This window comes from Leguminivora glycinivorella, chromosome 2 (assembly GCF_023078275.1).
Source record: "Leguminivora glycinivorella isolate SPB_JAAS2020 chromosome 2, LegGlyc_1.1, whole genome shotgun sequence".
NCBI classification, from domain to species: Eukaryota; Metazoa; Arthropoda; class Insecta; order Lepidoptera; family Tortricidae; genus Leguminivora; species Leguminivora glycinivorella.
Window position 1 is genome coordinate 28,221,820 of NC_062972.1, and position 23,845 is coordinate 28,245,664.

The 23,845-nt window shown below is 39.4% G+C and overlaps 2 protein-coding genes across 4 annotated transcripts in view; one reads left to right on the forward strand and one right to left on the reverse strand.

Moving 5' to 3' along the window:
* The window catches only part of LOC125242214 (plectin), a 103,826-nt gene extending 92,446 nt beyond the window's left edge, over positions 1 to 11,380 (reverse strand). For all 3 annotated transcript variants that reach the window (XM_048150940.1, XM_048150941.1, XM_048150943.1), the window contains exon 1: positions 11,127 to 11,380. In XM_048150940.1, the coding sequence (XP_048006897.1) occupies positions 11,127 to 11,249 (123 nt within the window). In that variant the 5' untranslated portion in view covers positions 11,250 to 11,380. The remainder of the gene's footprint in view (positions 1 to 11,126) is intronic.
* An 8,690-nt stretch (positions 11,381 to 20,070) lies between these two features.
* On the forward strand, positions 20,071 to 23,636 carry LOC125242234 (probable 28S ribosomal protein S16, mitochondrial). The gene is made up of 3 exons (XM_048150969.1): positions 20,071 to 20,262; positions 20,409 to 20,568; positions 23,467 to 23,636. Exons 1-3 carry the CDS (start codon positions 20,146 to 20,148, stop codon positions 23,589 to 23,591), a joined length of 402 nt encoding a protein of 133 aa, XP_048006926.1. The 5' UTR covers positions 20,071 to 20,145; the 3' UTR covers positions 23,592 to 23,636.
* The last annotated feature ends 209 nt before the right edge of the window (positions 23,637 to 23,845 follow it).

The window sequence follows — 23,845 nt, forward strand, 5'->3', positions numbered from 1 at the left end:
GTGTTTTTGCTTCATCATGCTTCCAAATCGGAAAGTAGGCATTCAGCAAAGTATTTGCACCAAATTGGGATGAAAATGTATGGCAGGCATACGTCTTTGGCGTATACCCTTTGACTTTACCTTTCTCAAGTCGGTAGTTATTATTTCTCAGTCTTGAATACAGTCTAAACTGGCTATAATGTTATTCAAATGAGACCTTCAAGGCCACAAACCTTGGCACACGGGTCAAAAGCCTCTAATCAATGCATGCAAAAGCATAGCACACTAAAGTGCAGCGATCAACAGGTTCCTGTCACTGGCTTCATGGCTTGGCGCCAAATCTGACAGGCGCGACCGCGGCTGCCAATCTAACGACCATAAGATTATGGTAGTGGAGTTGGCACTTGCCGTTTGGTTTTGACAGATGAAACGAAACAGCGACTGGGCCGTATAAATATACTAACATTTTAACTTTTAAATCATGCTATTTTGCTGTTAACTGTACATGCAGTTTCCTCGTACTTGTCCGTATAATATGTAATAATTTTCACCGTAATTTGATTTGGCCCGCTGAGACATGTAAATGTAACATGTAAAATGGAATGATACATTTTTCTTACCACTCGCCACATCTCGCTCGCACGAAAGTGAATGATGTCACAATAGATTCGGCTATTTAGCCTTACAACTAAAAGTTCAAATTATATTGTCGTTTTGTACTCTCAAACAAATATAAAAATATTCGGGCTGCCCGAATTTTACTAATTTTACAAGGCAAAACCTGTCTTATCTAATGTTGCACGTATTCGAACAAAACAAAGTCTTTACTTCAATTTCGTAGAAATTTAATTTGAAAATAACTGGCAAACATAACATGGTGCCGCATTTTAAATAAAGCCCGGGCCAACATCTTGGCTTAATTGAGCACAATTGAGCGCCGGTCCGTAATGGTTCCGGCGGCAGCCAACTCCGCTCAATTACGGCAGGGCAGGTGAGAGTCATTCTCACTATAAGGTGCAGTGAAATTTAATATTGGATGCAATATTGCGAAGAAAAAAAAAATATTGAGAAAATATAATGTTTGAATTGTGCTCCGCTCCACTACGGCAGGTGAGAATCATTCTCACTATAAGGTGCAGTGAAATATTGGATGCAATGTTGCGAAGAAAAAAAAATATTGAGAAAATATAATGTTTGAATTGTGCTCCGCTCCACTACGGCAGGTGAGAGTCATTCTCACTATTATTCTTACGTGCAGTGAAATATAGGATGCAATGCCATGTTGCGTGCTCGTCCTTCAATATTGGAGATAATATAAGATTTTTTTTTAATTTGCGTATGGTTCTGCTAGGTACTTTAAAAAGGCGCTTGTGTCTAATTTATGACTACTTCTTTATTAATTTCAGCAATTTAAATAAAATAAAAGCTTGTGAAAAATGTTGAAATCGTCAATCCTTGTATTTCACCGGTAGATATGATTAGCCGGTCAACATTTTTATTGTAGGTATATCTGATTTTTATTTATACCTACCGTGTTGAATTGAAATAGACCCCGAAACTTTACACAGAAAATTAATAGAGTCAATCTTTGAAGTAACAATCGATAGATTATAGAGAAAAATGTTCCTAGCCTTTTTTTTTATCACATTACCAATGTGACCTAGTTCATATTATCTTCGTGCGTGATAAATATTCATGAGGTCTGAAAGCCAAGTAGAAATGCTTTACTTGCACGACTTTACGTCACACTTCTGATTCTGTGCCAACGTTGTTTGACGATTAAGCTATGATTAATATTGAAATAAGCTTGCTTAAGCCAAGAAAAGGGATTAAGTTGCCAAAGTGTGCCTCGGAATATTATAGGATTACCACTGAAAATATGCTAAGATTCCATCCATACTAATATTATAAATGGGAAAGTGTGTGTGTCTGTTTGTTTCTCCGTCTTTCACGACAAAACGGAGCGACGAATTGAAGTGATTTTTTAAGTGGAGATAGTTCAGGGGATGGACAGTGACATAGGCTACTTTTTGTCTCTTTTTAACCCCCCACTTCCCTAAACTGGGGTGTGGAAATCTGTATGGAGTATTCAGCAATTTTCGTATTTAACGCGAGCGAAGCCGCGGGCAAAAGCTAGTAAACCATGATTCAGAAAAGGAAAATGAAAATCTGCGCCCGTTCCTTTTGGCATGCGTGAAAATTGTTTTTCACCACACCAACTGGTAAAGGCTTTCTTTGCTATTTCGAAAACAGATAGCAAAATTGCATTTTATCCACAAGGGGGCAAAATGGGGGCAAAGTAACTTCATACAAATTTTAACTCGATGTCTTAACCTGGCTGCTAGATTTTACCTATAAAATGATGATTTTGAATCATAAATATTGAAAAAATTGATGGATTTGATTTATTTTGATGTTTTATAGTCAGTATTTTGTTCGTGTTGGTGTGGTGACAAATTTTGTGTTTCACTCGGTGGCAAAGTTTGTTTAACCTTCGTGCCTTGATACCCTAGCTCGCAACGCTCAAGATTCCACTTTTTGAACCACTCGCTACGCTCGCGGTTCAATATTGGAATCTTTCGCTTGCTCAGGTATCAATATTGGCACCTGCGGTTAAACAACTACTTTGCCCCCTTGTAAAACAAGTTATTATTATTTATTATTATTTGGAGCCCGTCGTGTCCCACTGCTGGGCAAAGGCCTCCCCCCAATTTTTCCACTGATCTCTATCCAGTGCTATGTCTGACCATTCCTCCAAGAAGGAGTCCAGTTCATCCCTCCATCGCCGGCGGGGTCTGCCGGATCCCCGATCAGAGTTTTCGGGCTCCCACACTGTAGTGTGTTTGGCCCCCAACTCATTAGGCATTCGGCAGACGTGACCAGCCCAGTCCCATTTTAACTTGGCCGCCTTCCGAGCTACATCGGCGATTTGAGTTTTAGAGCGTAGCGTGGTGTTCTGGACTCGATCCACCAATTTGACACCTAGTATGCTACGCTCCATGGCTCGTTGGCAAACCCCGAGCTTGGACTTCTGAGCTTTAGTCAAAGACCAAGTCTGTGCACCGTAGGTCAGAATAGGGAGTATGCATTCCGTTTGAGTGTCATCGGAAGGTTACCTTTCATAAGATGTTTCATGGACCAATAGCTCCTCCAGGCGTTTTCAATTCGTCTTTCGATCTCTTTTTCTTGACGTGCCTGGAGGGAAACCAATTGGCCCAAATAAATGTACTCATTGACATATGCAACATGTTCTCCACTTACCTCTATCCTACGTGGTGTACTATTAGTCATTAGCTTGGTCTTTGACATATTCATCTTCAGTCCAATCTCGAGGCTTGCAGTGCTTAGTTCTTCAAGCATTTCTTGTAACTCGGAAGCTTGTAAAACAAATAACTATATCTTATTTTTTATGTATTTGCGCAAATATTCAGTCTTTATTTGTGTGTCAATAAATGTTTCCTTATTCTTATAATTAAAAAAAAAAGTGAGCTAACTGTATTATACCTAGACTTGTTTTGTTTATCTTTTATTCTACAGATATCAGTCTAATTACTTAAAACTTATGTTTATGAGTACTGAGTACTGGGCAAAGGGTTAAATCTAAAAAAATCACTCTATTTATATTACTCATATTCTACAATATTCTACAATATATTCTACAATAGTTATGTTGTGTATGATTAAAACCGTAACTTTTTAACGTTTCAAAGCTTTCCACAGTCACGCATGCCGTCCTAGCCGACGTGACAACCGACGCTACGTGGCGATCGAAACGCAATCTGGCTCTGTCCCGCCACTGCAGAAGAGCGATAGGAAGAGCTAGCTACGAAGCGTAAGCAATTGTAACGTTGGCTAGGCGTGGTCGGATCAATAAATTGCTCATTTGTTTGGTTCAACAATTTCTAAAGGAACAGCTATACCTGTTTCAAATGAAATGCAAAATATCATCTATTTCTTGTGCACTAGTGACGTGTTTCGCTTGTGTAAATAACTATGGGCTACACACACAAACGCCCTTTGCCCTAGTTTGAACAATTATTGGCTCCTTAAACAACGTCGTTTGGGAAAGGGGAACGTGGAACAAGTAACTAGTAGTAGTGATTGAAATAAATGATACTTGGTACCGTTATATCGAGAATCTAGAGATCTATATGGAATAGGAAGAATGTAAAATAATTAAGTAGGTATATCAATCATTTTTTTTTTAAACAAACGAAAACCTTGCCAATTTACTTATAGAACAAGGTTCAAATTCAAAATGGGAAATCTAACTATGGACCTTACAAAGTTTGGTGAAAATGTATAATTTCCAACTGCGATATTATCATAAAATGGAAATTAATTATGATTTACCTACGTGTTTAACTTTTTAACGAAAATGGTCTGAGAAATATTTCAGAATAAATTGAGCGCAGAAAATGTGTTACTTGTTAAGGTAAACTTTTCATAAATCTCAGCATGAAGCCTCATTTGAATATTTTATGTATACAGTATTCATGAAACATCTAGTATAAGAAATACACGGTTCCGGAGAAATAAAAAGCCAGACGGAGGATGAATACAACTTAATCTTGCTCTAGTTAATTTATTTTCAATTGCGAGTTCTATCTCGAGCAAAAATAACTTGTACAATCTTCGTTTTGTAAGAATATTCTTACAAACGGTTTATATGAATGAATAACATTTGCATTTTTAATAAATTAAGGTAAGCATATAAGGTAACAAAGCTATAAAACTAGCATAGTTTGACTAAATCCAAATATTTTAGCGAAAACGAAACTGAAAGGGCAAAATCTAAGGTATTTGTAGGTGCTTGGGCGAAACCGCAAATTAACCGAAATGATTGTAACATTACAGGTATTCCGGTGCAAATATTACCTTCTTCATGTCTCTAAATTTATGTTTAGTCACATTTAGTTAAGAAAGATAATAGAGGAATTAAAACCCATTGTTCTAAGAAGTGGCTTGAAGATGACGCATTCAGACGGGCGAGTGACGCGTGGCAAATGGGATTAGAAGGTGCAGGCGCTTAAGCAAAGACACATACGTACGAGTATCTACTGTAGGTGTACTTCAAAAAGAAGGATGTTCTAAGAGTTCCATCACTTATTTCTATTTCTTGATCAATAGGTGTAGCAAAAAATATGGTTGGGATTGGGATATCGGTCGATCTCGCACGGTCGCCTGATATCGCAAACGGTCTAGAACACAAAATTACCACTTTTTATATTATCACACAGGTAGATTTGCTTCGCTAGGTATCTGCAAATGGCCGAAGGCCGCTTCCGCGGGGTTCCTATTCTGTGCAAATTGGCCTTCGACTTGCTATCGCTTGATTGGCTATCGACGGAGCTTCCGCCGGGTTCCATCGATATCGCTTTAAAGTTAAGATTAAAACGAAGAAGTTAAGAAGAAAACGGAATAAATATTGTAGGCATGTTGCGTTCTGGACCGTTTGCGATATAAACGACCGCCTGCGATCGACCAATATCTTAATCCCAACAGTATTTCGCTACACCTATAGATCTAGAAATTGAAATGATTGAGGCTGTATCGAGTTCGAGTAGGAAAAAGTAAGTAAAAGAAAAATTGTTAAAATGCAAAAATATTTTCTTGGCCTTTTGTATAGAAAGGCCGACTTGATCATTTTCTCCCTAAATACCTACAAGGAACCTTTTGTCGACACTAACACACAGAGGGATACCAAATTTAAGATATTTTGTGTGTTATCGAGATATTTGCCAACTTCCATCCGATTCCCCATGCTCTTTGAAACAAAACTTCTCTACAACAGTACGTTATCGAAACTCCATTGGGCAAAACGAACCTCAGTCCATTTCGCTAAAGCTTAATATCCGAAAACATAATACGTGGTAAAGTTACAGTGATGTTTCATTCGGGAATTTCGGTCCCTTCGAGAGACGTTGACAAACTTTTAGGAGGTATTAAATCTGGTTAGAAGGGAGGTTCGACCCTTCAAATCTCTCTTTTGTAGAAAGTCGGACTTTCACAGGTAAAAACGGGAGTTATGCCTTTTTGTGTATGGAGTATGTACGTGCCTCATTTTATGGACAATCTCAATGGTAAATGAACTATACTGGAAAGATCAATCGGGTAATTTTGGATAGCTGCATACTTCACGATTAAGGATGTTTTAAAATTGACCCTTACCTTCGTCGATGTACGATTGAACGCGCGGGTAGGTAGACTGACTGAGATAAGATTGCCTTTTCTACTGAGAAATTTTGTGGGTAAAATTCTTAATTTATTTTTATTTTACATTTGGTAATTATTTGTGACGTTATCTGGGTAAAGGGACCTTATTGTCGATGGCGCTTACGTCCCGCGACGTCGTATTTGTACACGAACATCGCTCATAACGACGTAAGCGCCATCGACAATAAGGTCCCTTTACCCAGATAACGTCACATTTATTTAAGTGACCGGCGAATAATGAGCGGCGTTTAATCACAAGTGTTGTTTTATGAAACAAGCCAAAGGTGAGTTTCATAATAACATAACACGACTAAAACGGACCTAATTCCGTCGTATCGTATACATACGCAAACATACAAGTATGTAACATAATTTTTCGTACTAAAACGCAACAGACGCATACATTTTCCTTCCATCCCGGTATTCCCGGTTACAGGAAGCGTGAAAGAGGCCCATCTAGGGGTTAAGGGGTTAGAGAATCGTCTCAGAGGGTTGAGATGGAAAAACGGATAGTGTGACAATATTACAGTTACAATGTTATGTAGGCTTCAATATGTAGCAGAAAAACAAAGTGTAAGACAAGAAAACTCCATTGTAACACAGTAGGTAATGAGTTTTCAAACCCATTATTTGCTCAAAAAAATTGCATTCTGAAAATGCAAAAACACGAATATATATTGTACTAGCGCCCGCGGCTTCGCACGCGTTAGAAAGAAACAAAAAGTAGCCTATGTCACTCTCCATCCCATCAACTATCTCCGCTTAAAAAATCACGTCAATTCGTCGCTCCGTTTGGCCGTGAAAGACGGACAAACCCACAGACACACACACTTTCCCATTTATAATATTAGTATGGATTTTCCTTCCATCCCTGTTACAGGAAGCGTGAAAGAGGCCCATCTAAGGGTTAAGGGCTTGGAGGGTGCTCCTCTCAGGGGCGGGCGAGAGGAGAAACGGATAGTGACACTATCAACATTACAGTAAAGTTACAATGTTATAGAAGCTTATAAGTGTTAGAAAAAACAAGGAAATCGGATTTTATTTTTGTGGATTTTCTTAGGTATGTACTTTGTTTAAAAAGGGTTCTGAACTTCTTTATTTATTTGAACACGAATTCTTTCTGTAAAAATAGTGGGGATCCATTTAAGGTATAGGATTCGAGATCGTGTCCTCAGTAGGATAGGGCAAAAAAATCGATCTTTGTGTGCAAGACAGGCTCTGCCGACCGACATTTTTTTCGTAATCAGAAGACTACACTATATCTCTTTTTTTTATCTATTGTACTAGTGTAACGGTTGTAGTCCACCATTTATTTAGCATATAAGCAAACTACTTGGCATTTACTCAAAGATTAACTGGAAGAGATCTCTTAAAGGGATACGTTCGCCTTTGTACTTCACATCTATGCTATTGCTATTTGCAATGTATGCTATTTTTTATGTGTTTTTGTACAATAAAGAGTTACTACTACTACAAACTGTTAGTACCATTTCTCTGTCGTCTTGCAACAACGGACATGACTACATGAGTATGATAAATGGTATGTATCCTTAATATTGTATGCCAGAAAATAGGACATGATATAGGGTCTTATACAAAAATTCCCCCAGGATTCTCTCCGAATCGATGTCAAGCGTAGCATGCAAATGAGACGCTTAGTGGGGCGTTCCGCAAGGATGGATGCTTGGTCGCTTACTTTTTCCTTTACTCCGAACTTGGAATTCATCCTTTAGCGGTTCTTATTAGGTGGAACGGCTAGTTATACACATACATTACACACACATTGAAGATCGAACAAACGAATGTTTGGTGATGGATTGAGAACCTAACGGCCACAACTTGGAAGCTTCGGAACAGTATAAAGCAAACAAATAAAAACATAACAAAACTACTTAAAACTAAATACCTAACCTATAAATAAAAAAATTGGCCTAAATCTGCAGGGTTAGCACATGATTACCGCGAGAGTATGTCGCCGCGAGATAGACTACCCGTCCTTATGTCATTAATACAGTTAGAAGAAGACGTGTCATCTATCTCGCGGCGACATACTCTCGAGGCAATCATGTGCTAGGCCTACTGGATCCAAGACTTTCTGATTCATAGAAAAGTTGAAAAATGGACTGTTACATAGTGAAATAGATAGCGCCCGCCAGAAAGTATGCTTCCTAGCGGTGACATATTGATCATTGTTTTCTTGTAAATACGTGTAGTACATTTTTTTTTAAATAAGCGTATAATTTAGTACTATTCTCTTACATTTTTTAAGTGATTTGGATTCCGTACGATACAATGTCACCGCTAGAAAGTATGGCACTATTTTTTAAATATTTCTAATAAATTCTTCGGTTAGGAGATGAAATAGCAATATTTTAATAGATAAAAGATGTCCTAATTGGCGATGAAAAGTGATCAAGTTATTTAGTAGGTGCCAAGAAGAATTACTTAACGCCATGATGAGCGTAATAAATTAAGTAGTCTCTACACCACTTAATTAATAGACGCTGACGTTGCTGACGTACACCAAGCTGCCTAGCCAACGTGCTCTCTGTCTTGCTCAGGGCGAAACACAAAACAAAGCGTTTATGTGTCGTAGCGCAAGCGATTGCACTTTGACTATCACAAACATTTTGTTCTAAGATTTTGTTAATAATTTTAATATGTATTTTCTTAGTCATTCCAAGGTAAGTTGGCAGTGATTTTGACTAATTTTGTCCGCCTCGCCGTTGCAAATCTTATTTTAAACATCAAACTACAACGAAATTATGATGTTTACTTAACGTGCACAGACAGGGCTATCAAACTCGTTGCTAATTTAGCTTGGTCTAATCTAAATCTGCGTTTTCACTTAATATTGTGAACAGGTCCGAGCGAGCATTTGTCCGTTCGTGCGCAGATGAAAACACTTGACTTCCATACCTTTATCGCTACACGAACGAATGCTCGCTCAGAACTGTTGAGAACACTAAAACGCTGTTTAACGATGAATGACTGAACCCCTGTCAGAATTGAGTCGTGTTATAAACCATTTTCCCTTTACCTGATCCTCGCCAAAAATGCCCTGGCTAGTTTTATTTATCTTCCAGTGTGCGTTGCGCATGATATTCCCTTTCCGAGTAGAGAAGTGGCAACAAAGTACCAGTAAAAGTGTCTCGTGTGTAACGGTTTTGAAGGCTGCCTACATAAGGAACCAGATTTGGTGTATACTTAAATAATAAGACTAAATCAAATCTTTTAAAAATTGTCTTCTTCTAACAAACACAAAGTCAAAATGCGATTGTAAAGGTGGCAAGGTTTACCTAAATCAAGTATGAATAACCGTTTAAGACAGTTGGTGATGATGATTGTTAGGTTTGCGTTGTCTTCGAGACCAGTAGAATAACTTGAGGTATTGCCAAATACCTTACACAGTTATTTAAAGGAAGCTGGAAACATGGTTTAGAGGTTTTCTCCTCGCTAACTACTCGCATCAAAAACATCAGTTCCGTACCAATATTATGTGTGGTTGCATAAAAAATCGAAAAATGATGGTTCTAGTTTTGGCCACCAGGTTTTTAGTAAAAATATCGCTATTCTTGCAATAAGTACGTGACTGGGACAGGCACAACCAATGCGGTAACAGGATATTTATCTGTAATAGATATATTATCTGTTGTCTTACTAGGTATACGTAGAAGGGTGCGTCCCACGAGATATAACGGTAATATATATAATTTCATGTTACTAACATTCAGCAGCAATACTGAACGTTAGATATAACACTAACATCAATACTTTTGTAAGAAATAACGCTGAATTGCAATAATATTTGTTTTACATAACGTTTTTTAATATAACGTTTACATTACTTAATTTCAGTTTATATACCATACACTACGTATACCGTTCACCATGCATAACATTTCTTAATATAACGTTTACATTAGCTAATTTCAGTTTATATACCATACACTAAGTATACCGTCCACCATAAATAATATCAATTTATATACCATACCGTTCTCCATATATAACATTTAACTGTTGCTAAGAAAGTAGGTTTAGGTTAGGTTAGAACTGCGACCCCCACACAAAACTGTTGCCAAGAAAGTAGGTTTAGGTTAGGTTAGAACTGTGACCCCCATACCATACTGTTTCTAAGAAAGTAGGTTTAGGTTAGGTTAGAACTGCGACCCCCACACAAAACTGTTGCTAAGAAAGTAGGTCTAGGTTAGGTTAGAACTGCGACCCCCACACAAAACTGTTGCTAAGAAAGTAGGTTTAGGTTAGGTTAGAACTGCGACCCCCACACAAAACTGTTGCTAAGAAAGTAGGTTTAGGTTAGGTTAGAACTGCGACCCCCCACACAAAACTGTTGCTAAGAAATTAGGTTTAGGTTAGGTTAGAACTGCGACCCCCAGACAAAACTGTTGCTAAGAAAGTGGGTTAGGTTAGATTATTATGCATTTCAAATCTTAGACACAGAATGAACATTACGCCTTTTGATGTTAGACTAATTGAAAAATATATTTTATTAATATTAGATATCCTAAACGTTATAAACATAGATCTTAGATATTAACAACATTACATCTTTTGATGTTAGAATAAGTGATTAATATATGATAGAAATATTAGGTATCCCGAACGTTATATACATTAATTTTTATATACACTGATATTATAGAGAATAAACATTATTTACTTCGAAATTAGATGATTTGCTATTATCGATTCTGAGCATTATGTCCAGTGAACGTTATGCTGAAAAAGCTTATACAAAGTGAGCGTATATGTTATAAGTAATATTCGATACGTTCTTATATCTCGTATTACTTACCCTACGTAGAAGGCAATCTTGTCTGCAAACTGTCCTTTATTCAAACAACTGAAAACCGAAACGAACTGCTTCCGGGAGGTACTAGGACTACAGAAGTTTGAAAGGAACTAACCTGGTTTTCTTGATTGAGCAGTTTCAGTTGGTCGTTGATAAGGCTGTACTTCGCGCTCTCCTCCTTGCGTAGCGCCCGCTCCTTCTTCAGCTCGGGGCTCCAGAAGGTCTTTATGCTGTGCATGCTGGAGCCGAGCTTCTGGTTGGTCAATTCTAGCTCCTTCTTGAGGTTCCCCAGCTCCCGTTGGAGATCGGAATTCTGAGATTGCAGCTCTCCAAGGAAGAGAGGGGGAGGTTCGCGCCGGTAGTAGTCATCCTCGGGGGGCGGCGGCGGCGCGTAGGAGCGGTCGTAGTCGCGCTCCAGCGACTGGTAGCGGAGCGGGCGCGGGCGCGCGCGGTGGTGGGCGCCGGCGGAGGCGGAGCGCCCGCGCTCGTCCGGCGCTGGCGAGGGCTCATCGTCCCGGGCGAGGTAGGGGCTGCGCCGCGAGGGAGAGCGGTCCACTTGCGGCAGGCGGCCGCGCGCGCCGCCGGTCCACTCCGCCCGGCGCCACTCCTCCCGGCACGGCGGCCGCTCGTCCTCGGCGTATTCCCGAAGATACAGCTTGTCTTTTCACTGGGTCATCTGGACTGCGCGGCGGCGGCGCGGCCACTGACGCCCGGCCGCTGCGCCGGCCCATCGATCGGCGCAGCGCGCGTGCGCGGTGCTCCCACAACTCAGCGACTAGCGATTGATTCACAAGCGGTCTTATCTCGGGCAAGAAGCGGTACGGTAATTACTTATGATACAATACGCGGGCCGTGCGTAATCGCGCTGCGGTTACGAGGTGTAAGAAGTGTCGTCCGCGCTGGCGACCTTGTGGGCGGCCACTCGGAGTCCTCTCGTAAACTGACACCAACCCGAAATTATTGACTTGACCTGTTTAAAATTATGCTTAAGTAAATGGGTCATGCTCAGAATGTAAATTAAAGGGCAGGTCTCTAAGGAAAACAGTAGATAGATGTCTAATTTGTAGATACAGTTGCAACATTTTGTGGGTGTTTATTTTATTTTTAAGGATCACGCCCATCAATCCCAATGCATTTTGTAACTGAACGAAAAGCATTTTCTTAAACCCGTTAAATGTTTGCAACTTTTATGGGGCCAACTCCGAAATAACAAAAACTCTCCGGAAGGAAAATTCAACGTCTTCCAAGCATGATGTATGAAACAGACAATTTTTTTATTGATTTCGTGGTACTCTACATAACAGTACATGGTTATATTTGCTCAGTATGTTCTAAAACCGCAGCCTAAACATTAACACTTTCGAAACCGGGCTCTACGCGGCGCTACGACATTTTCGCTACATACGGGGAAACCCATGTAATCGGCTACGCTTCTACGAGCGGTGTGCCCGACAGTCGGGTTCTTGGTAGCGAAAGTGTTAACGGATTTGAGGTGAACGAATTCAGTTTCATACCATATCACATATAAGTACTACGGTAGTTACGTTCCTTGGCTACGAACGCTACGAGTCTACGGCCTTTGTCGTAGGCATACGCTACAATGTCGAGCCTGAGCGTTGTAGCTACCTCCTACAAAATATACTTAGGATCAAATCAAAATTATAGTGCTCCACACTAGCGGTTATAAATATTATATAACATGGTGTGACAGGGACAGCGCGCCATCCCCAGTGTTCAGCACCATTAAGAGCAAATTTTTACGTATCTTACACTCATAAAACTTGTCCCAAATGTATATTTAAACTCTCACTAAACGCTAATCAATATGTATGCTTTATAATAGTATGTTAGGCACAGCGAATGATATTCCGCTTTGTGTGGTAGGGCACGGCACAGCGGATATCATCTCGCTCGAATCTAGAGCAAAGCCCAACTGGGGAAGTGCCTCCGCCTTACAGGAGACCGCAGCCAAATAGCAATAGGCCCTACTCATAGTGTTGTGTTCCTGCCTGTGAGTATAAGGCTGCCAGAGCTCAACAAGGGTGTGGTGTGCTGGCGACGGAAGGACCTACGGAATAGGGAATGCAGAACCGGTACCAGTCCGAGAACCGGGACTGAGATTTTCGGTACTGGGAAAGAACCGGGAAATCCCGGTTCTTCGGTACTTTTCGGTACTGAGGGTTTACTAGTACCTTTGTTGTAAAATTATGAATACAACATAAAATGGAAGTCGTCAATAAGTTTTGCTACCTTAGGTCGACCGTATCCAACAATCTCTCGCTTGATGCAGAGATTGTTGGATACGTATTGGCCAAGCGGCGACCATGTTCGGGAGGCTACGTTCAAGAGTATGGTGCAACAAACATCTCATTATGTTTTATTATTATTAAGAGCCTGCGATGTCCCACTGCTGGGCAAAGGCCTCCCCCCGCTTTTTCCATTCCTCCCGGTTTTATGCAGTCCTCGGTCATTCTTTCAAAAAGGAGTCGACTTCTTTCTCTTGTCGCGCCTGGAAAGAAATTTGTTGGCCCAAGTAGATGTACTCCTGGCCATATGCAACCGATTTTCCGTTTATCTCAATCCTACATGCGGTGCTATTGTTGGTCATGAACTTGGTCTTCGACATGTTCATCTGAAGTCCAACCTCGAGGCTTGCGTCGCTGAGGTCTTGAAGCATTGATCGTAGTTCGGAGGCAGTTGAGGAGAACAGAACAATGTCGTCGGCAAATCGAAGATTAGCCTTCTACTTATTCCCGACGATAAGGCTCCGATCTCCCCAACTCGGCATAAGCTTCAGTTTTGGCGATAACGGATTTCCTTGCTTGACTCCTTTTTGAATAGAAAATGAGGGACTGTAGTTTTATGGCGGCTGTACTATTTTGATAAATGGTGGTTATGAGCTGAACCTGAATGTAACTGGGATCTATATCTTGATTGCGTAAAGCTGTGAAAATGGAATTGTGATGAAGACTGTCAAAAGCTTTAAAGTAGGTAATCGACAAATGCGATGTAAACTAGGATTTTGTATTCTTGGCATTTTTCGATAATTTGATTAAGGGCTTGTAGGTGGTCGGTGGTGGAGAGGCCTGGACGGAATACAGCCTGTTCGGGAGGTTGGTGCCGATCGAGTGTTCCCGAGATACGGTCTTCTATGATTTTAAGAAATATCTTGTACATATGGGAGACAAGACTGATAGGACGGTAGTTTCCTATATCAGACTTGTCTCCCTTCTTCTGAAGCAGAATGATGTTGGAGTGGCATATTTTTTGTGGGAAAAGTTTGAGTGGTTATTATAGTATTAAACAGTTTGGTGATATACGGGATCAAAGTATGTTCTCCTACTTTCAGTGCTTCGGTGGTGATTCCATCCCCGCCAGTGCTTTTCCCGTACTTCATTTTTTGAATAGCCATATGCTTCGTGTTCCGTAACTGGCGGGACAGCTTTGAAGCTTTCTTCTAAATCAGGCACAGACTGTGGGTGTGTGGGAGATTCGGAGTAAAGGGTTTTGTAGAATTTGGTGGCTGTTGTCAGAATTCTATTCCGGTCGCCTATTAGGACCAAAATTACAGTAGGTATACCAGACTGCGTTCTAAGCATACTTTCAAAAACCTGGATGACATATGCAAGAAATCATTACAGACCTCAACTAATTCTAAGCAAAGTTAGTTTGGTTTACCCTCTAAGTATAACTGGCGCCGTGGTTCCGATCATAGCCGATGAATACCGGCGGTCTAACGCGTTACTATTTTGATTACATTTGTGCAGCATTAAATGAATATTCCGTCGTTAACGTTCAAATTTTTGAAGTGATTAAATGCGTTTTAGTTTGTAATCTTTGTCCATTTTTCAGTACCGAAAAGTACCGAAGAACCGGGATTTTATAACATCAGTACCGGTACCCAAAGATTTCAAAAATCCCGGGATTTCCCGGTACTTTCGGTACCGGGAATTCCCGGGAGCATTCCCTACTACGGAACTAATCTGTTCCGCGGTGACCGCTTTCCATCAGGCGGACCGTATGCTTGTTTGTATAAAAAAAATTGTGTGTAAGTGCAATATGGACGAAGATTTTACGGGGACTGGCACGGGGCCTACGAGTAAGAAGTTTAATGCGATAAATTTTGCTTAAAACAACCAAATTCGGCAGTAATATTTAAAACGTTTAAAGATTACCTACAAGCAAATTTCGTCCTTAAGGTAAACGTCAAAGTGGGACGTTTCTCCGGTTGCCGACACAAGTATTGGCATAATCACGCATAACAATTATGTAGACACTTAAATATTAAGTAGGCGGCATATTCTGAACATCAAAGCAGTGAGCGTTCTGACTATCATAATTATATTCTGTGGGGTTAGTTCAATTGAGTTTTCTATTTAAAGCTAATAATGGCGAAAATCAATGTTACGCTACGCCAACTCATAGTTTAGTTTAGTTTATTGATCTCTCAATACAATTTTCATATTTAAAGTAAAAGAGTAGGTACAATAGCAATTACTTAGGCACGCCACAGACAGTCTGAAAAATTCATAATCTGAATTTGGATTTCTATGCAATCTGACACTGACAACTGACATCTGTCAATTTGAACTGACAGGTTGCATACAAATCCAAATTCAGATTATGAATTTTTCAGACTGTCTGTGGCGTGCCTTACTCGTATTGTATAGTGATCGTCGTAATGTACATGATGTAAACAATTCAATTTATAAAAACATTTTATAAACATTGATTACGCGTCTCAAATCAGTTTTATAACTAATAATTATATCATTAATTATTAAAATAAATTACTTAGTTACAGAATGAAATAAAAAATAATTGTACCATATGATAGTATTACACATACTAAATAAGTAATTTAACTAAAAATGTTTGCAAATATCCAAAAATACCTAACGTTCGTCTAAGACTAGTCTGCAGTGATTAATAGCCAATACCGTAATTAATCCTTGTAGTACAGACATTGTGTGCCGTCAGATCATTGCAGAGATATTTTTTTCTTGGTCTTGAGTCATGAGCAACTCATGAGATTTGCGATTTTGACAGCCTTACCTTTTAACAATAGTTAATTTGTTTTACAATGTGGCAAAGTTGTAGTTTAACCGCACGTGCAAATATTGATAACCGAGCAAGCGAAAGATTCCAATATTAAAAAATATAAAAAGTGGAATCTTAAGCGTTGCGAGGGTTGCAAGGCACGTATGTTAAACAAACTTTGCCACCGAACGAAACACAATTTTTTTCAGCACACCAACACGAACAAAATACTGACTATGAAACATCAAACTAAATCAAATCCCGCAATATATTCAATGTTTATGATTCAAAATAATTATTTGTGGGTAAATTCTACCAGCCAGCTCAAGGCATCAAAATAAAATTTGTATGAAATTACTTTGCACTCTTGTGGATAAAATGCAATTTTGCTATCCGTTTTCGAATATCCGTTGGGAGGCAAACAAGCAAACATCACACCAGATGATACCTACCATACCTACCAGATGATACCAGATGATGATGAAAGGTCTTTTATGTAGTTTCTCGTCATCAAACTACCCACCAAAAATAATGTCGAATTACTCGTTAAACCTCATTCTCCCTTTCTCCCTCCCTTTTATTAGTCATTTTCATGTACATCGTCTTTTTCCGCTAACAATTGCCCGAAAAGCCTTCCAAAATCCTTTTTCAGGACTCCATAGACGCGCCATTCACCTAGATCTATTTATAGCTTTTATTTTTATCTTACAGCGCTGCAGCGCTTTTCGGCAGCTAGGTCTACCACCCGTGACCTAATTCGGATTCCGTCCTTGTCTGGCTAACGGAGTTGGTATATCTCTGTCTCTGTCTGTAGTAAGGTCGACGTATGTCGGTCAGCTTGTAGCGATTGGGAAGTTTTAGGGATGAGGTTTGGTTTGTCGATAGGATTTGGGAGAGAATAGTTATGGATGATTGAGGGAATAGTTGGTTATTTGAACTTTGTGTCAAAGTAGGTGTGCGTGTGGATTGAGTGAGCACCTTCCGAAAAAAAAAATAATCTGATCATTTAGTAAAAGTTCTAAAACAATTGTAAAACGAATCTCTGAATTTGTAAAAAGATAAATCAAAAGATACAGTCATTAACATGTGCTCACTCAGTTCTCACAAACTACCAACGAAAACAGTGAATGTATTCATTTAACATATAATATTTATATACTAACATTTAGTAAAAAATATGCCAACCTACCTCTATAAATTTAGATCACCTAGTTACGTATTCAATTTTTTACAAATAGTTTCTTATGCTCACTCAATCCTCACACTTTTGAAAAGCCGAATTTTGATGAAAAACATAAGATTTAGACCGCTATTATATGTGTATAGTTTAGTAAAAGTGAAATGGGAATTTGTAAAATACAAAACGAACCACTAACGTGTCAGGTTTTTTATAATAAATTTTTGTAAGTGCTCACTCAGTCCACACGTTTTGAGAAAGTTAAAAATGACTAAAGAACTAGACATAATTATAATTATAAGAAACTAAGACTAAACATAAAAGCTAGCTAATGTCTAAAATAGGCCCTTGAGGCATTGTACCAAGGATGCTGGATACATTTCCTCGCCTGTATCGCAATGCTGATACGTTGTGCGAGGAAGTCGCCAGCTCTTTGGTCACCAGTTACCTCAACCAGACGCTTCGCGATTTCTGTGAACAACTTGTTCGCGCTGGGGCCCCATGGACCTAGAGTTTCTACGCCAAAAGGTACGTACAAAAATGTATTCTTTTCCAAGACTTTTGTATTTATTACGTTTCAAAATTTCGGCACTAGATTGGAACGTTCTACGCTGTTTATCGACAACTCGCGTTAATCGACAACTAGTGCCCCATCTCTACTCATCCTGCGGGTCCAATGAATGAAAGCACTGCCCGCGACACTACACCGTGGGCGCCACTGCCGCGCGTAACAATTGACAATGAAACGTCACTAAACTGCGCGATCGATCCATGGACGAGAAATGTAGATTTTATCGATATAATATCGTGAAGCTAATAATAGTGATATATAGGTACCTACCTAATTAAGGATTATCGGAGGCGCCACTAAAGTGTTGCTTACCAAAATCAAGTGAGAGCTCCGCTCCGTCACTCCGTGCTAATAATATTGGCCACCAACCAAAAAAATATGTGTACCTTTTCTTTACTTGCTATAGAAATCAATTTCCAATTCATTATTGTGATTTTTCCATTTTTGTTTGTAATGATGATGAAAAGTATTGTGGTCTCCGATTTCAGACAATATTAACGGCGGTCTGACCTAGCGAGTAGTGACCCTGCCTGCTAAGTACCCACATTAAAAGCCTACTTGAGCTTACCGTGGAGCTTAGTCAATCTGTATAAAGCCCCACGGACCGATTCATCGTTTCGATCGATCGGACAGATATCGTGAACGATCGGCCGCATCGAAAGCGCCAGCCACACATGAGGTGACCGATTGTTTACGATATCGTTATTCGTAAACGACCCCCCCCCCCCCCGTTACTCGCACGAGACAGAATAATAAAATCAGTAGGTAAGTCTGAGATAAAAATAGACTTCGGTGGCCTTGCCCCCTTGGGCACACATTTTCGATCGCACGGGATTTTGTTACGCTTTGCGATATCGTATGCGATCAAGTTAGTACGTTGCTTCTGGAAAGTTATGTATGAAAATAATGGCATAATTAATGGAAGATTTTTTTTGATTGGGATATGTACATTATAGGCCGAAGTTATTTTTCATCAACCCTCCCCATCTCTCCCCCCTCTGCGTCACCCCTCTTCCCCCCCTTAAATAGCCGAAAATGCGGTTTTTCGTTATTTCTGACAAAACCATTGCAGATACAGAAAAAGCGTGTAGGAACAAAGTAATCCTTAATAAATTTACTACAAATCATTCATTGACACTTTGGTTCTAGCACTTATAGTTTTCGCGTGATCCATCACGAAAGTTGGTCCTTTGCTGCAATTTTCTTTAGTGAATGTTAAGTTTTCTCCCAAATTGCTTACGAAATCTGTTTGATATTACTAAAATATTATAAACTGAAAATGAATTTCAGGGGGTAAAACCACTACCATGGGTGGAACTTGAACACACGGCATCTGGATTGAAACTCCAGGGCTCTACCAACAGCTACCAAAAGCTCATCCCCAGTCATCGATATACTATATGGATCAATGGTACTCCTAGCGACTACTACCGTGAAAATATTACGTCTTAAATAGTTACTGGAATTCCAAGACATATTGGAAATTCCACCCATGGTAGTGATTTTTCCCCCTTAATTTTATTTTAGTCATGGGTTTTAGTCATATCAAACAAATTTCGACGATTTCGTAAGCATTTTGGGCGAAAACTTAACATTCATTAAAGAAAATTGCAGCAAAGGACCAACTTTCGTGACGGATCACGCGAAATCTATAAGTGCTAGAACCAAAGTGTTAATGAATGATTTGTAGTAAATTTATTAAGGATTACTTCGTTCCTACGCGCTTTTCCTGTATCTTCAACAGTTTTGTCAGAAATCGAGAAAAACCGCATTTTCGGCACTTTAAGGGAGGGTAGAGGGGTGACGCAGAGGGGGGAGGAGTGGGGAGGGTTGATGAAAAATAACTTCAGTCTATAACGTACATATTTCAATTTAAAAAAACCTTCCATTAATTATGCCGTAATTTTAGCTAATTTCCCCCTACTAAGTATGTCGTTAACGATATTGACATACACTGTCGGTCGTTTCGGCTTAATATTTTATTTCTAACAAGTCGGTCGGTCAAACAAGTTTGTTTTTGCCGCCCTTTTTACTTAAAAAGTGTGACGGTTTTTAACATGTCTGGAACTCTGGAATAGCGTAGCATGTTATGCATTACGTCAATTACAAGATTTACGAAAGTTTATCATTTAACACTTTCTCTAATCTTTTCTCTATGACATGCACATAAGGTGCAAATTTCATTGATCATTTATGTTTAGGTTTATGACCCAATTCGTATCTACAGGAACGTGACAGGAACACAATCTGTCTTCTAGCTGTCATTGTCACTGTCAAATTCGTACGTATAAAATTTGAGGTTACAAATTGCTTTACGTAAAAATATAAATTAAATCTGTATACGAAATGCCGCTGCCACCAGCTAGTGGAACTGGTCGGTACTTTGCCAAAGCAGCAAAATCCATACGTTTGGTCCGACATGGCTGCACTAACAGGCCGTTCTTTCATATTTCCGTAACTCATGTAAGTGTACATTATTGGTTTCTTCATATCACTTGGAATGTGTATTATTTCCATTTGTTGGAAAGTTATTTTAGATATAATCAAAAAGCAGCAGTAACTTATCTACAGCAATTGAAATTATAAATAAAATGATTGTTTCGTTTTAGCGCAAAAGGACAACTACACAGCCAGTGATTGAACAACTAGGATCCTTTGATCCAATGTCAAATGTATACAATGAGAAATTAGTAGCCCTGAATCTGGAAAGACTGAAGTATTGGCTTGGTAAGGGGGCTCACGTTACGCCACCAGTAGCAGAGCTATTAGGTAAGTTCTGGTTCTGCTTTTCATTCGTTTAAAAGGTGCAAATAGGATTAGACTAATTTGGGACTCCTATAGGTGCCAACATTTTCGGCTAAAGAACGCGTAAGTATATAATTCCCAAAATACATAACCAGTAAGGCCCCACCATAGAGGAATGTAATAGTAAACAATAATTTAAAACAATGCCACATGAGAAACTATTAGAGTTATACTATGATAGTAATATTTGTAACAATTAGTAAGTAGTAAATAGTATAGCTACATAGAAATGAATGGTTGCGTAACTACGACACTGCGTACCGGAATGCGATGTAGTGCAACTATATTAATACACTTTATAAAGCTATCATTAGAGTGCAAACTTGCACACGTCACAGTATAAGGATAAATCAGTAGTTAATCTCCGGCAGCGGCGACGCGGTCGTTACTACCGCGCAAGGTCACGCAGGGTTGTACCTGTGCTACTGTCCTACTCGTAGTAACTGTGTATGGCGCTATGCTAGTACCAACGCTCTTTCTACCTTTTTATCTAATAAAGATTCAAGTACGTGTTTGTTTCTTAAATACTGACGAAATCGTATTTACATAAAATGTTTGAATAGATGTTTGCACAATATTTAAGTAGGTACCAAACTTTCGAGCTAGATAGATCGCAGCATCTACCTAAATGTCGTTACAGATAAATCCTTATTGATTTTAATGTGTCATTCTAGCTTTAAATCTCACTTTTACGCCATTTACGTAAGCAATAATGTACCTAACACTGCAAAAATATAACAACCACTTACTTTTCTGGGTGTCTAGGAATTCTAAAGAACATTCTGACATTTCCGCATTTTGAGAACTTTTCTCCATACACCCATAAGCACTACAGTAACGAAAATATGTCTTCGGTGCTGACGTCATTTTCTCCCGAACTCAACACGTCAACACAGCGCGCGAACGCGGCCCCGACTGTCCAGCCCAATACTTACCAGTTTCGCATGTATTCGGTGCATATGGAGAGTAGTTTTCGACACACCGCGCGGAGTGAAGTTTGTTAGGAGAGTTATTACTGCTTTATACTGTGCACACGTAAAGAATGGGCCGAGCCGCGGCGGCACAGTATAAAGCAGTAATAACTCTCCTAACAAACTTCACTCCGCGCGGTGTGTCGAAAACTACTCTCCATATGCACCGAATACATGCGAAACTGGTAAGTATTGGGCTGGACAGTCGGGGCCGCGTTCGCGCGCTGTGTTGACGTGTTGAGTTCGGGAGAAAATGACGTCAGCACCGAAGACATATTTTCGTTACTGTAGTGCTTATGGGTGTATGGAGAAAAGTTCTCAAAATGCGGAAATGTCAGAATGTTCTTTAGAATTCCTAGACACCCAGAAAAGTAAGTGGTTGTTATATTTTTGCAGTGTTAGGTACATTATTGCTTACGTAAATGGCGTAAAAGTGAGATTTAAAGCTAGAATGACACATTAAAATCAATAAGGATTTATCTGTAACGACATTTAGGTAGATGCTGCGATCTATCTAGCTCGAAAGTTTGGTACCTACTTAAATATTGTGCAAACATCTATTCAAACATTTTATGTAAATACGATTTCGTCAGTATTTAAGAAACAAACACGTACTTGAATCTTTATTAGATAAAAAGGTAGAAAGAGCGTTGGTACTAGCATAGCGCCATACACAGTTACTACGAGTAGGACAGTAGCACAGGTACAACCCTGCGTGACCTTGCGCGGTAGTAACGACCGCGTCGCCGCTGCCGGAGATTAACTACTGATTTATCCTTATACTGTGGCGGCGGTGTAGTGGGTGCGCACGTGCGCAGCAATGTCCGCTTATAGTTAGGTAGTATGTAAGTTATTTAGTTAAGTGCGTAGAATAAGAAATATGTATATGATATACGAGCACTTTATCCGCCAATCAACTGTCCGCAGTTTGTCGGAATTGTTTCTTGTAAAATAGTTGTAAGGTTCTTGTTATAAATAAAATAAAATAAAAATTATATCCAAATTGAAGTTTTAGTTTAACTCAACTACATCTAGAATTTCCATCATAAAAACAATTTCTTTTTTGGTACCAATTGAGTGTAAAGTAGTTCTAATGTGTAACTGTGAACATGAACTCTCACAGACTTATTTATACATTTATAAGCATTCACTGGATAGACGGGGGCAATTTAGAGTTTGATTTACTTTTTACTGGTAAAACCCGATAAATTGAGATAGTTCGAATTTAAAAAACCAGTGTGCTCAATTTATTGGATTTCACCAGTAAACCCTCAAATAGTGCAAAGGCTAATGAAAGGATATTATCTCCAAATGAAATAAATACAAATAAATTAAATAACATTGTAGGCATATATGCTTTTCATTTGGATTTACACCATTTTAATGTTTAAATTATCCCTGTCTGTCCGGTCTATGTTTATAATGTTGATATTAACAATCTTTAAATTAACATGTATTAAATGGATACCTACTGACGATATATCAGCAGCGGCTGGTCCATGCAAGCCGATTCCCACCGCTTGCCTACGGCACTGGTCCCACCGCGAGCTAGTAAGCTATGAGCTATCGGCTATAAAAACGAACAAAAGATAATCACTCCCTCGTAAATAAAAGAGACACGGCGATGTTTATAGTTACTCGCCCAGCGGTGAGCTATTAATATCGCCGTGTCTCTTTTATTTGCACGGGACTGCTTATCTTTGCTCGTTTTTATAGCCGATATAGCTCATAGCTTAATAGCTCGCGGTGGGACCAGTGCCTAAAATTGATTACTAGTTAAGTACCTTAATGTTAAGGTAGGTTTCTTTTCAGTGTTGCCTAGGAGAAATTTTCACCAGCCGCCACTGCAATATATGTGTAACTGCAGCCTAGACTTACAACTTGATTCCAGGTTTATCTGGCTTCTTCCCAATCCACCCTCGCTCCTACATGACTGCGTGGCGGAACCGAGAAGCGGAGGAGTTGGCGCAGCAACAGGAAGCTGAGAAGGCGGCCAGTGCTCCTGCTACCTCTTAGATAGTTTTATTTAGCTTGTTAGTTTAATAAATAGTGTAAATATAATTTGTTTTTTCATTGTCTGCTTGCCTTATAGAATCACCAATTTATGAGTGTGTTTAGTAAAACGTCCCACCTTGTCAGTTACCATTAAGGCGAGATTTACTTGTATCTTTATATAAATAAACTGACAAAATGGCTTTATACCGTGTGATACTATACAGCACGACCACGGATGATTTTATTAATTCTGTTGCGGTACAAATTCACGAAAA

Bases quoted from the DNA above. Each gene is read 5' to 3' on its own strand.
- LOC125242234 (XM_048150969.1), top strand. From the start codon at position 20,146: ATGCCGCTGCCACCAGCTAGTGGAACTGGTCGGTACTTTGCCAAAGCA. The intron at 20,263-20,408 runs GTAAGTGTACAT...GTTTCGTTTTAG, and splicing joins TTCATATTTCCGTAACTCAT to CGCAAAAGGACAACTACACA. The intron at 20,569-23,466 runs GTAAGTTCTGGT...ACTTGATTCCAG, and splicing joins ACCAGTAGCAGAGCTATTAG to GTTTATCTGGCTTCTTCCCA.